Source organism: Pseudophryne corroboree, chromosome 6 (assembly GCF_028390025.1).
Source record: "Pseudophryne corroboree isolate aPseCor3 chromosome 6, aPseCor3.hap2, whole genome shotgun sequence".
Taxonomy (NCBI): domain Eukaryota; kingdom Metazoa; phylum Chordata; class Amphibia; order Anura; family Myobatrachidae; genus Pseudophryne; species Pseudophryne corroboree.
In genome coordinates, this window is record NC_086449.1 from 463,581,715 (window position 1) to 463,596,099 (window position 14,385).

General features: G+C 47.9%; 1 protein-coding gene across 1 annotated transcript in view; it reads right to left on the reverse strand.

Moving 5' to 3' along the window:
• Positions 1–13,059, reverse strand: part of LOC134932605 (ADP-ribosylation factor-like protein 8B-A) — a 117,629-nt gene extending 104,570 nt beyond the window's left edge. Inside the window, exons 1-2 of the mRNA XM_063927170.1 lie at positions 12,793–13,059; positions 12,009–12,089 (exon numbers count right to left, since the gene is read on the reverse strand). Coding sequence (XP_063783240.1) covers positions 12,009–12,089; positions 12,793–12,915 — 204 coding nt within the window. The 5' untranslated portion in view covers positions 12,916–13,059. The remainder of the gene's footprint in view (positions 1–12,008; positions 12,090–12,792) is intronic.
• Between the last annotated feature and the right edge of the window lie 1,326 nt (positions 13,060–14,385).

The following is a 14,385-nucleotide window of genomic DNA, read 5'->3' on the forward strand; positions in this document are numbered from 1 at the left end:
GATGGACCGACCCCAAATAACTCCTCTTCCTTTATACGGCAATACACCTTTGTGCCGTTTGGAATCTGCATCACCTGACCACTGTCGTGTCCATAAACATCTTCTGGCAGATATGGACATCGCACTTACTCTTGATGCCAGAGTGCAAATATCCCTCTGTGCATCTCGCATATATAGAAATGCATCCTTTAAATGCTCTATAGTCAATAAAATACTGTCCCTGTCAAGGGTATCAATATTTTTAGTCAGGGAATCCGACCAAGCCACCCCAGCTCTGCACATCCAGGCTGAGGCGATCGCTGGTCGCAGTATAACACCAGTATGTGTGTATATACTTTTTATGATATTTTTCCAGCCTCCTGTCAGCTGGCTCCTTGAGGACGGCCCTATCTATAGACGGTACCGCCACTTGTTCTGATAAGCGTGTGAGCGCCTTATCCACCCTAAGGGGTGTTTCCCAACGCGCCCTAACTTCTGGCGGGAAAGGGTATACCGCCCATATTTTCTATCGGGGGGAACCCACGCATCATCACACACTTCATTTAATTTATCCGATTCAGGAAAAACTACGGTAGTTTTTTCACATCCCACATAATACCCTCTTTTGTGGTACTTGTAGTATCAGAAATATGTAACACCTCCTTCATTGCCCTTAACGTGTGGCCCTAATAAGGAATACGTTTGTTTATTCACCGTCGACACTGGATTCAGTGTCCCTGTCTGTGTCGACCGATACGTTTGTTTATTCACCGTCGACACTGGATTCAGTGTCCCTGTCTGTGTCGACCGACTAAAGTAAACGGGCGTTTAAAACCCCTGACGGTGTTTTTGAGACGTCTGGACCGGTACTAATTGTTTGTCGGCCGTCTCATGTCGTCAACCGACCTTGGCGCGTGTTGACATTATCACGTAATTCCCTAAATAAGCCATCCATTCCGGTGTCGACTCCCTAGAGAGTGACATCACCATTACAGGCAATTGCTCCGCCTCCTCACCAACCTCGCCCTCATACATGTCGACACACACGTACCGACACACAGCACACACACAGGGAATGCTCCGATAGAGGACAGGACCTACTAGCCCTTTGGAGAGACAGAGGGAGAGTTTGCCAGCACACACCAAAAACGCTATAATTATATAGGGACAACCTTATATAAGTGTTCTCCCTTATAGCATCTTTTTTATATATTTCTAACGCCAAATTAGTGCCCCCCCTCTCTGTTTTAACCCTGTTTCTGTAGTGCAGTGCAGGGGAGAGCCTGGGAGCCTTCCCTCCAGCCTTTCTGTGAGGGAAAATGGCGCTGTGTGCTGAGGAGATAGGCCCCGCCCCTTTTTCGGCGGCCTCGTCTCCCGCTCTTAACGGATTCTGGCAGGGGTTAAATATCTCCATATAGCCCCCGGAGGCTATATGTGAGGTATTTTTAGCCAAAAAAGGTTTTCATTTGCCTCCCAGGGCGCCCCCCTCCCAGCGCCCTGCACCCTCAGTGACTGCCGTGTGAAGTGTGCTGAGAGGAAATGGCGCACAGCTGCAGTGCTGTGCGCTACCTTAAGAAGACTGAGGAGTCTTCTGCCGCCGATTCTGGACCTCTTCTCGTTTCAGCATCTGCAAGGGGGCCGGCGGCGAGGCTCCGGTGACCATCCAGGCTGTACCTGTGATCGTCCCTCTGGAGCTAATGTCCAGTAGCCAAAGAAGCCAATCCATCCTGCACGCAGGTGAGTTCACTTCTTCTCCCCTAAGTCCCTCGTTGCAGTGATCCTGTTGCCAGCAGGACTCACTGTAAAATAAAAAACCTAAGCTAAACTTTTCTAAGCAGCTCTTTAGGAGAGCCACCTAGATTGCACCCTTCTCGGCCGGGCACAAAAATCTAACTGAGGCTTGGAGGAGGGTCATAGGGGGAGGAGCCAGTGCACACCACCTGATCCTAAAGCTTTACTTTTTGTGCCCTGTCTCCTGCGGAGCCGCTATTCCCCATGGTCCTTTCAGGAACCCCAGCATCCACTAGGACGATAGAGAAAACATAGTGCATACACACTGAACGATGTCGCAAATTATATCGTTCAGTGACATCATCCTGCCACAACCACGAACATGCAGTTTCTGAAGAAATCGTCATATTAACCTGCATGTACAGATGATGGGCGATATCGCTAACAACCCGCGGGAGCGTGCATCATTAACAATACTGTGCATACACACTGGATGATCATAAAGCGTCGACATCGTTGAAAAAAAAAAAAAAAAAATCACACTGTGTATGGGGCTTAAGAGTAAATGTTAAATATATTATTCAACTGTTATCAAAACTGCATCTTCAGTAGTGTCAGCTGCTGGATTTAAAGGGACATGTCTATTCCATTGTTTATAATAGTCTAGATTTGCCCCTTTAAAGCCAGAGGGTGAAACTACTGAAGATGTGGCATCTTAAAATTATAATATTTTAAATGTTATTCTGACTGGCAAAAAGAGAGAGTTATGGTAGACTTATCATTGTTAACTCTTTTTCTGCGAAGTACATTGGGGTGTAGAGTGGATCTTGAGCCAAGAGGCACCAACAGGTAAAGCTTTAGCTGTCCCAGGATGCATAGGGGTCTCCTCCATAACCCTGTCTCCAGGCACTGAGAGCTCAGTTTTGATAACCAGTCCAATGCAGGAGCAGGCAAGAGAGAAGGCAGAAGTTAGTCACATAGAACCACATTCTCACAACAGGAGAAGGTACGAATAGCTAATGCCATACAAACCCAAAGAAGCTAGGTGCGTCAGGGTGGGCGCCCTGTGGAACCCAATGTACTTTGCAGAAAGAGCGTTAACAATGGCAAGTTTACCATAACACTCCTTTTCTGCAGCAGGGTACGTTGGTTTCCACAGGGAATCAGGATGTCCTAAAGCAGTTAAAGGGAGGAGACGGGCCTTACCCGACGCCAAAGGAAGCATCCTGGGAGGCGAAGGTATCAAAGGCATAGAAACTAAGAAACATGTTCACAGAGGACAACGTAACCACCGTGCACAATTGTTCTGAGAACGCGCCACAGCAGGCCACCCAAGAAAGTCTAACAGGCAGAGTAGAATGGGCTTTAATAGCAGCAGGAGCTGGGAGTGCAGCCTGCGCAATCACCATTCTAATCCATCTGGCCAAGGTTTGCTTGTTCGCAGGCCAGCCACGTTTGTGGAAACCAAACGGGACAAAGAGGGCATCCAACCATCTAATAGCAGAGTCCTATCCACATAGACACGGAGAGCCCTAACCACATCCAAAGAACGTTCTTTGGTTGACAAGTCCGAGGAGATAAATGAAGGAACCACAATCTCTAGGTTTAGGTGAAATGAATACACCACCTTAGTCAAATAACCAGGACGAGTTCGTAGAACCACCCAGGACGGTGAAAGATCAGAAAGGGTGGACGACAGAACAAAGCACCTAATGCGCCCTACACACTGATAGATCCACCGCCGAGCTGCCCGACGGCGGATACGGCCGACGGGCAGTGAAGTCTCTTCACCCCCCCATCACACGGCTCCATAGCAGTGCAGGCAAATATGGACAAGATCGTCCATATTGGCCTGCATGCACAAGCGACGGGGCACCAGCGATGAAAGAGCGCGGGGCCGCGCATCGTTCATTGCTGGTGCCTCCACACAAAGATGAATGGTATCTTTCAGTATTATCTGCCAGTGTGTAGGGCCCATAAGTCCGACACCAGAAGCAATAGCCACCAAGAACAGCACGTTGGCTGTGAGCCATTTAAAAAGGTCCACTGATTCAAGAGGTTCAAATGGAGACTCTTGCACTGCATTCAGCACAACAGACAGGTCCCATGGATCCACTGGGGTGACATAGGGAGGCTGAATACGCAAAATCCGAGTGAACGTATGCACATCAGTTATAGATGCAATCTTGCGCTGAAACCATACTGACAAAGCTGATATATGAACCTTGAGGGAGGCCAGACGAAGGCTTAAGTCCAAGCCTCTTTGTAGAAAGGCCAGAATTCTGGAAGTCTTAAATCTAACAGCGTCATAATTATCATCAGCACACCATGTGAAAAGCAAGCCAAACCCTGTAATAAATCAGAGTAGAGGGCGGTTTGTGGGTTTTCAGTATAGTTTGAATAACCGCCTCAGTAAATCCTTTGGCACTCAGCAGTGATGCTTCAAAAGCCACGCCGTCAAAGCCAGTCTGGCCAGGTCCGGGTAGAGGCAAGGGCCCTGTATGAGGAGGTCTTGATGCTGAGGAAGTAGAAGGGGTACGCTCTCTGTTCCTGCCATCTGGGCCACGCTGGAGCGACTAGAATTAGCATTCCACCTTCTTGCTTGAACTTCCGCAGTACCCTGGCTTTGTGAAAGCTCCACAAAACTGCCAGTGCGTCCACGAACGCTGCCCTGGATCCCTGTTTCTTGATCAGACGATCGGAACCTTACGATTGTGTCGAGACGCTATGAGATTATGTCCGGTAGGTCCCACCTCTCCACCAGGACTTGGAAGACTTCAGAATGAAGGCTCCACTCTTCGAAGTGAACGTCCTGGAGACTGAGGAAATCCGCTTCCCAGTTCAGGACGCCTGGAATGAACACCACCGATATGGCTGGCAGATGGCGTTCCCCACCAACAAAGGATCTTGGACACTTCCAACATTGCCATGCGGCATAGAGTGCCGCCCTGATGCTTTATGTATGCCATCGTGGTGGCGTTGTCTGACTTTACCTGAACAGGCCTGTACCAGAGGCAGGGCGAGAGTCAGTGCATTGAACACTGCCCTCTGGCTCCAGAATGTTCCTCCTTAGTCAAACGACCTTGAAATGAGTGGCGCTATCACACTGCTCCCCAGCCCCTCAGACTGGTGTCCATTGTTAGAATGACCCAGTCGGGGATCCAGAAAGGACGGCCCCTGCACAATTGCTGGCCCTGAAGCTACAAGGACAGCAACAGAAGAACCGCCGGAGCCAACAAGACCATCTGGTAACTGATCTGATGAGGTAGGCCATCCCACTTTAATAGGATCAACCGTTGCAGAGGACGAAAGTTAAATTGAGCGTACTCCACCATGCCAAAGGATGACACCATCAGGCCAAGCACTTGCATTGCCGAGTGTACAGATACACTGGGACGATGAAGGAATCGCCTTATCCGGTCCTGAAGTTTCAGGACCTTGTCTGGAGACAGGAACAGTTGGTGTGTGTGTGTGTGTGTGTGTGTGTGTGTGTGTGTGTGTGTGTGTGTCCGTCCGTCCAAGAGTGCCCCTAGGTGCACTATGCTCTTAGCTGGGACCAGCGAGGACTTCTTCCAATTTATTAGCCACGTATGGGCTTGCAGGAAAGTCATTTGCCAGAATCAGCAAATCGTCCAAGTACGGTAGGATTCTGATTCCCTGGTGTTGGAGGTGGGCCGTCATGACGGCCATGACCTTGGTGAAGATCCGAGGAGCCATAGCCAGTCCAGATGGCAGAGCCTGGAATTGGTAGTAAATTGCCAATAGCAAACCGCAGGAACTTCTGATGCGATATGTCAATAGGAATATGCAGACATGCATCCTGTATATCCAGGGATACCATATAGTCTCTGGGTTCCATAGCCAGCACAACCAAGTCCAGCGTTTCCATACGAAATTTGGACACTCACAAACTTGTTCAGAGATTTGAGGTAGAGTATAGGCCGGTAGGACCCATTGGGTTTCAGGACCAGAAACAGGGTCGAGTAGTAACCTCTGACACTCTGGGACTGAGGCACTGGAACAACCACTCCTGTACTCAGGAGGTAACCTACAACAGTTTGTAGAGCCTGTGCTTTCAACGGATCCAAAGGGAAAGCAGTTGTGCAGAACTGGTGAGGGGGACGTCTCTTGAAGGAGACAGTGTACCCGTGAGAGAATTTCTAGTACCCATGCATCTGAAGTGGTTGTGAGCCAGACCTGGGAAAACTATTAGTCGGCCTCCCACCCTGGGGTCCTGCAGGGGGAGGCCCGCCCAGTCATGCAGCAGGCTTACCATATTTTGCAGCAGGCTGACTGGCTGCCCAAGACTGTTTCGCCTTGGGCTTGGTGGTTTTGGGAACACGAGATTGTCTAGGGTATGCCTAACCTTTCGCTTTCCCTTGAGGCTGAGAGAAAAGTGGTACTCTTTGCCTTCTGTGCAGAAGGATTAGTAGTTGGGAGAAAAGCTGTCTTAGCAGCTGCCAGTTCAGATACAAATTTTATTTAGGTCTTCCCCAAACAAAATATCCCCAGTGAGGGGGGAGGACCTCCAAAGTCTTTTTTTTTTTTAGAGTTCAGGTCCACTTTTCACGACCTCAGCCACAGTATGCAGCGTGCCTGGACAGACGTAGCAAATGCCTTGGCAGCCAACACTCCCACATCAGAGGACGCCTCTTGAATGTAATAAGAGGCGGTGGTAATTGGAGACATGTATTGTCTGGCATTGTCAGAAATATCCTCTTCTAATGCCTAAACCCACGCCTCAATATCTTTTGCGGCCCACGAGGCAGCAATAGTGGGTCTATGTGCAACACCTGTAAGGGAGTACACAGATTTCAGGCATCCCTCCACACGCTTATCTTGTCAGGTCCTTCAGTGAGGCGACAGTGGTGACAGGCAGAGTGGACGACACCACTAGGTGGGTGATACGAGAATCCACTGGCAGTGGAGTCACCCATTTGTTACACAACTCTGCAGGGAGAGGGTAGCGAGCCAAGGCCCATTTGGATATAGGGAATTTCTTCCCTGGATTAGACCAGGGTTCCCGTCTGATGTCCACCAAATGATGAAAATGAGGTAAAACAGTTTTAACCACCTTCTGTTTAAACTTATCAGTTTTCTTTGTAACAGCAGTGGAATCCTACTCATCTGTGATTTGAAGGATATGCTTAAGAGCAACCACCAGGGTAGGGACATCTATTTGTAAGGGAGAAACCTCATCAGTAAAACAGGATTCAGTGTCCGACAGGACCGTATGCGCCCCCTTCTCTTCAGATGAGACATCAGAGAGGTTTGTAGATTGTGAGGAAGAGGCAGCCCGCTTAAAAAGCCCAGGGGCACCAGAGTGACCCGAGGTAGATTTCTGTCTAACCAGTGACTGATTCAGTTGTTGCAGTTTAGACAAGTTTTCCGCCCAAGTCGGATTAACCATAGGGACAACATGAGGAGGTAGCGGCACGGGCAGCCTCATAGGAGGCGCAAGGCGCTCTACCAGAGTACCCAGCAGGGTAATGAAAGCTGCCCATGGTGGCTCCTAAGTGCAGGGGCTGCGGACTGACTGGGAGGTGCATGACAAGCAGTACAAAGATAATCATACAACAATTCACCCTCTGATAAAGCCTTGGAGCATGCTCTGCATGATGCAGGAGCTTCCACAGAGGTACTGCCCTGTTAGACATTATATATGCAACAAAAGGGCTGACAGTACAATTATAAAGCAAGACAGATAAAAAATACCAGTGGAAAAAGACAGGGTATAATGTGACTAACAGTAGAAATATCCTTACATTGATAAACACTGTGTATAACTATACTGTAAGACCCAAACGCACCTAGCCCAGGGTACAGACTATAGTGACAGTTATATCTGGGCAACACTGAAAGTGAAGCCACATACATACATCAGGAGTCTTGCTAGAATGTGCTCTGCTACAAAAATTCCACCAGCGACTGACTCCAACAACGAATACCTTTTATTCAGGTAGCTCAAAAAAACAAAACAAAAATGATATGCATAAAACAAAGATCACTGGCCCTCATTCAGAGTTGTTCGCTCGTTCTTTTTCATTGCAGCGATTTTCCGCAAACTGCGCATGCGCAATGTTCGCACTGCGACTGCGCCAAGTAAAATTTGCTAAGAAGTTTGGTATTTTACTCACGGCATTACGAGGTTTTTTTCTTCGTTCTGGTGATCGTTGTGTGATTGACAGGAAGTGGGTGTTTCTGGGCGGAAACTGGCCGTTTTATGGGAGTGTGTGAAAAAACGCTGCCATTTCTGGGAAAAACGCGGGAGTGGCTGGGCGAACGCTGGGTGTGTTTGTGACGTCAAACCAGGAACGAAACTGACTGAACTGATCGCAGTGGCAGAGTAAGTGTCGAGCTACTCAGAAACTGCTTAGAAATTTCTATTCGCAATTTTGAGAATCTTTCGTTCGCAATTTTGCTAAGCTAAGATTCACTCCCAGTAGGCGGCAGCTTAGCGTGTGCAATGCTGCTAAAAGCAGCTTGCGAGCTAACAACTCGGAATGAGGGCCACTGTCTTTAGTATAAACTACCAGGGAGGTTAGGCCCTGCCTCACTCCCTCTCACTTAATAAGGAAACCTTCAAGTCCCGGCATCCTGACACTAGCGGCCCAGCCCTACGGATCCCACTGTCCCTAGCAGGCCTATCACCTAGACACTAACTGCATTCAGGAGCCCTGACTCATGGGAGAGACTCTGCTTTATACCCAGCACCCAGGTGCTGGCTGATGAAGCAGCTTCTTGGGCTAAGAAGCCTATAAGACCTGGTCTGAGCCAAATGGATGGAAACCCGGTCTATCCACACTTCCCATCTACCCCCAGGACCCTGTGTATAGCTTACAGGTGGCAAAGTACCGCTCCTGCTACATACATACACCACAGTCCAGATGATATATCAGAATACTCGTACAATATACACCTTTTCTCAACCAACGCTGTCTAAGACGTGTAGGATACTCAAAGTTAATGTAAAGTCTCAGCGCTGTACACAGGCAGCTTTACATGGGAGGCCTTGCTGCAACAATGCTGTTAAGACGACGCCCAGTTATGGGACCTACACATATAAAAGATCCGCCGTTGAGCTGCCCGACCCGACTGGGGGGGGCGGGGTGGAAGTTTCTTCACTTCCCCCGTTACCCGGCTCCATTGAAGTGCAGGCAAATATGGACGATCTCGTCCATATTGGCCTGCATGCACAGCCGACAGGGAACCAGCGATGAACGAGCGCGGGGCCGCGCATCGTTCATCGCTGGTGACTCCACACTGAAAGATATGAACGTTATCTCATTCAATAATGAACGAGATCGTTCATATCTTTGAGGTATATCGGCCAGTGCGTAGGGTCTATAAGGCAGCTCCAGGGCGGGAAATCTACGAGGAGATGGCGCCCTGGGCCGGGGGAGGGAATACAAGTCAAGCGTCCCCTCCCCTATGCTGGTCTTCCACCCCAGGTACTGTGCAGCCTTATTAAACAGGTGTTAATACACCTGACCTGTGGTCCGAATGCCCTGGTAGTCTAGTGGGGTCCCTGCTCAGTGAGTGTCCACGCCAGCACCGCAGTCCGTCTCCCCAGACGGAATGTGATTTAATGGCGGGTTTTGCCTAGGAGACCCTCTTAACTCCTCCCCCGTAACAGCCACGCGATCCAGGAGAACAGTCTGCGACTGTGCCTAAGGGGGGTAATTCGGAGTTGATCGCAGCAGAAGATTTGTTAGCAGTTGGGCAAAACCATGTGCACTGCTGGTGTGGCAGAAATAACATCTGCAGAGAGAGTTAGATTTGGGTGGGTTATATTGTTTCTGTGCAGGGTAAATACTGGCCGCTTTATTTTTACACTGCAATTTAGATTTCAGTTTGAACACACCCCACCCAAATCTAACTCTCTCTTCACATGTTATATCTGCCCCCCCGCCTCCCCCTGCAGTGCACATGGTTTTCCCCAACCGCTAACAAATTTGCTGCTGCAATCAACTCTGAATTAGGCCCTAAGTTGGGACGTCTCCGCCGCAGGTACCCGGGAACCAGACCAACAGCAGTGTGCGGCGCAGCTTGGGGGGTGGGGGGGGGGGGGGGGGGGTGATGGAGCTGCAGCCCTGAATGTTACACTGACATACAGTGCTGCCAGCCCAGTCAGAAAAGCCAAGTCTTTCTTGTTTAAAAGCTTTCAGGGTGGTCAGCGCAGCCCCCCTATTCAGTGACCTGCTGCTGCAGGCACCAACTCAAAACCGAGCTCTCAGTGCCTGGAGGCGGGGTTATGCAGGAGGACCCTGTGCACCCTAGAACAACTCAAGCTTTCCTGTTGGTGCCTCTGGATCAAGATCCACTCTATACCCCAATGTTTCCCTGTGGAAACCAATGTACCCTGCTACAGAAAAAAAGAGGAACTCAAAGAATTACAGAATGGGGAAACAGAAGATCTGCAGTTCTGTTGGTCTTAGCAGAAGTATTTATAATGTTGGGATAGTCTATAAATGAGAGATAGGCGTAAACAACTGTCAAAACTCAAAAGGATAAGCATATACTTTGATTTTGGCAGCATAACCTGTTATAAAAATGTCTTATAACAAACAAGTACTGAATACCTATGTATGGTATGCAAGTTTACAATGAATGAGAATCCAGGTCCAATAACATAGTAGTATTAGTTTATATTCTATAGTGCAACCATATTAGAAATGTACAAAATAGATTTACACCTTACATCAGTCCCTGCCCTGTTACAGTATAAATCCCCTAGCACACACTAGTAAAATTACTGTTGACTAAAATGTACCTTAATCATTACATATTTGGCCTGCGAGAAGAAACTTCAGCTCTTGGAGAAAATCCACACAACACCAGACACATAGTGGTTAATTCAATTGTTTTAACAGGCGCCCAACAGCACCAGGTTTAGCAGCTAAACATATCTGAAGTCCTAGTTAAGGCACCCAAGCCACAGACTTTTTGCACATTTCCTACCCGCCACCTAGGGATGCTGCAAGAAGAAATGTGTCTTCCACGGCTAATGGGCACCTCAATGGAGCAACAAGCGAATTGCTCTGTCTGGCTCCCATTAATTGAGGCGCCCAGTAAACCAACTGAATCAACGGTCAATCCAAGTAGGGGAGAGTTTGAGAAAGCAAGTTTCATGAAAATCACACGATAGTGCACACCCGAGATATGAGACATTCAATTAGAAATGCCAATTGCTCTACCTGCAGCGAGTTTATGGGACTCTTCTAGAAAAAGGAAACTGGGAGAAGCGCATGAAAACTTAAGGAAACCATTCTGGACTTCAAAAAAAAAAATCATAGCAACCGAGATAACATCTAATACTTTCCTTATGGCTACTATAAACTGTCAAAGGCTCATTTTGGCACTTATTAAATGGTGGAAAAAATAGTCGCTAACAAGTGTTCTTCATCAAATGAAAGTATTTCCAGCATTTTAGGGTACAGAAAAGTGCTTTTCGGTGTATTTATACCACTTTGTAAGAAATTGTAATAAACACTTTTAGCTCTCTTTTGCAAGTTCAACAAAGCCCCACACATCAATACAACATCTCCACATACCTGTCCCACATCACTTAACACATTATTGAGCTTGAACTAGACTAGAATATCATTATTGGGCAAATCATGCTAATTACCTGAACTGCAAGTGGAATGCGCAGTGCAAGTTCACTGTGAGACAACTACTCTCACCCAACGTGCACCTAAATTAGTGTGGCCCCATAACATATCACAATGCTAACACTTGTTGAGGTGTTTTGCTCCACTCGGTCATTGCATATGGCATGTGTCATCATGGCATCACCAAGATCCCCAGGAGAATGTAAGATCTGCTGAGTCTATGGAGATCAGGGTTTATCCAGTACCCTGAGTAACATGTAATCTGGATTGTAATATCAACCACATTTCCAAATAATGAAAAAATAAAATAAATTCTGAACCCAATTTTTTTCTCCTTTGCGTTATACAGTGTCAATAATTTCTGCCTGCTGAACTGCCACACAGTAGTATAGAGATTATGGACAGCGGAGGATGGAATATAAATGCCAAACACCACTATACAGCTGCCCCATTTGACTTCCCAACACTAGACACCCAAACCACCAATACTTCCAGGGTTGACACATATGGATGTAATACTGTACAGTCAGTTACATGTAAATTATAGATATGAATAATCTTATGTACTACAAATATCAGTGCAGTTTAGTATCTTGATCAATAAAAGTTACAATGATTTAAAAAAAAAAAAAAAAAAAATGTATTGCAATGGCATTGAGAAGCAGACATGACAAGATCCATTACCTTGATAGTAACATTGCCTTTTGTAACTTTTCTCATGTTGAAGCCAACAGTAGGAATCATGTCTTCTGTAAATTGACCAGACTACAAGATAGGAGCAAAAAAACAGAATATGGACAAAAGCTCAATAAATATCAGATATTTTCTCCAAACCCCCACTCCTCCCCAGAACAAAAAAAGAGCATTGTTTGACGTCTTGTTTCAGGCAATGTAGCAATGCAACATACAGATGAAGTACAAAAAATACATATTAGGGAAAAGAAAATAAATATGTATTATGCTATTGTAAGAACAGTTCAAGAAATGGGGCACACAGGGAGGGGGGGGTGAGGGGTTGGCAAAGCATAGGAGGGAAGGGGAGGAGCAGCAAAGGAGGCACACAAGTGGGAGAGGGCACAAGTTGAGGAGGGCAGGGGGTGTCCGAGTGGGGAAGAAAGGTGGTGGCTGAGCCCACAAGATTGAGAGGGAGTGGCAGAGCACCAGCTGGGCAAACACAGGGGAGAAGATACTAGGTGGGGGGGAGAAGGGGTGGCAGAGCAGGAAAAAAAGGTGGTGGATGAGCACACAAGGTGGAAAGGGAGTGGCAGAGCACCAGCTGGGCACACACGGGAGGAAGGGGTTGGCAGAGCATCAGCTGGGTACATAGGGCGTAAGTCTGGGCGTAGGCACGCTGAGTCTGTAGAGGGATAAGGGAAGTGCATGTATAATAGGTACATAGACCAGTGTGAGGCGGACAGGCCACGGCAGTGGCGAGGTGACAGGTGTAGAGAGCTATCTGTATTATTACCGCTATGACGTTGACGAAGGTGGTCTTCCCGGAGTACTGCAGTCCGACCAGCGTCAGCTCCATTTCTTCCTTCCAGAAGAGAGACTTAAACCAGTCCAGCAGCTTGTTGATGAGGGCCAGCATGGTGAAGCCGTGGGACGCTGAGGAGGGAGAGCGGAGTACGGAGCTGTGCAGGGAAACGCGCCCTGTCTATCACCCGGAACCCAGCGGCTACTGCACACACAGTCCCGGGCGGCCGCCAGTCATATGATCCGTGTGACGTCACGCACCGACACCACTGGCCGCTGCGTAATGAAATAGGGAGCTCGGGGAGGCACGAGACTCTGTCACGTGATTTCCAGATCACATGATGTGAAGTTTTCGTCTCTCACTGGCAATGGGCGGGGCACTGCAGTCGTCAGTGCGGCAGGAGGGGAAGCGGGAAGTGGTGATTGGTGAGACGTCAGATCAGATGGATCGTTGGATGTAGATGTACAATATCCTTGGAGACGAGAGTGATAAAAGATGAGAGAGATACAGTATCTGCCAACCAGCTCGTGACTCATTTTTCAAACCCGCTAGTTATGAGCTGATTGGCTTAGTACATCTGCCCTCATATGTTGCTGCTCTGGGCTGTGTGGCACTGTGGCTGTTCTGATCTCCCACTTGTGCTAGCATGTGATTGCTTAGCAGGATCTTACATTTTCCTGTATCCTGTGCAAGCCTTTCTAGCATATATCATACGATACGATCACTAGTCACCGTCTGCCTGAGGAGAAACGATGATACGTTAGGTAAGATTTACATGTGCCTGCCTGAAGCAGCTTCTGATTCCTTACTGTCCTACTTGCTTACTAAATTCTGTAGGTGAAGAACTATTAGCAGAATCTAGAATGTCCCTTTATTTCTTCTGGGGGTCAAGCTTTTAGCTTTATGGCTCTGACTCTATGGAACTCGCTTCCTTGCACAGTTCAAGTGGTCTGCACTCTAGAATCCCTCAAAAATAGACTCAACTTTCTTGTTTATTCAAGTACATCCGTGTGTCTGAATGTGCAAGTACTGATCCATAGATGCTGAAATAGCACTTGGTGTGTCTTTAAACGCACTATTGAAATTTGCACCACCGGTGCCTGCGACTTTCCTTGGCTTACCTCCATTCACTAATGCTTGGGAAACAAATCCAAGGAGTGATAGAGAGGTCCCTCAAGCATTTTATGGCAGTTCTAAGAGTACCGATGTCCAACTATATTAGGAAACTGTTTTATTGAGTTTCAGGCAAATGTTGGAGATGTGATAAGGCTCTGGGTATTCCATATATGTGGAGATGTCCCAATATAGGGCCAGATCTCACTGCACTATGTGAACGTTGAGCTCGTTCATATCGTGCAGTGTGTAGGCACCAACGATTAACGATGCGTGGCCCCGCGCTCGTTAATCGTTGGTGAGCGTCTCGCTTATGCATGCAGGCCAATGTGGAAAATCTCGTCCATATTAGCATGCAGTGCTATGGAGCCGGATGACTGGGGGAGTGAAAAAACTTCACTCCCCCGTCACCTCACCGCCGGGTCACCCTTCGGCCGTATCCGCCATCAGGCAACTCGGCGGCGGATCGCC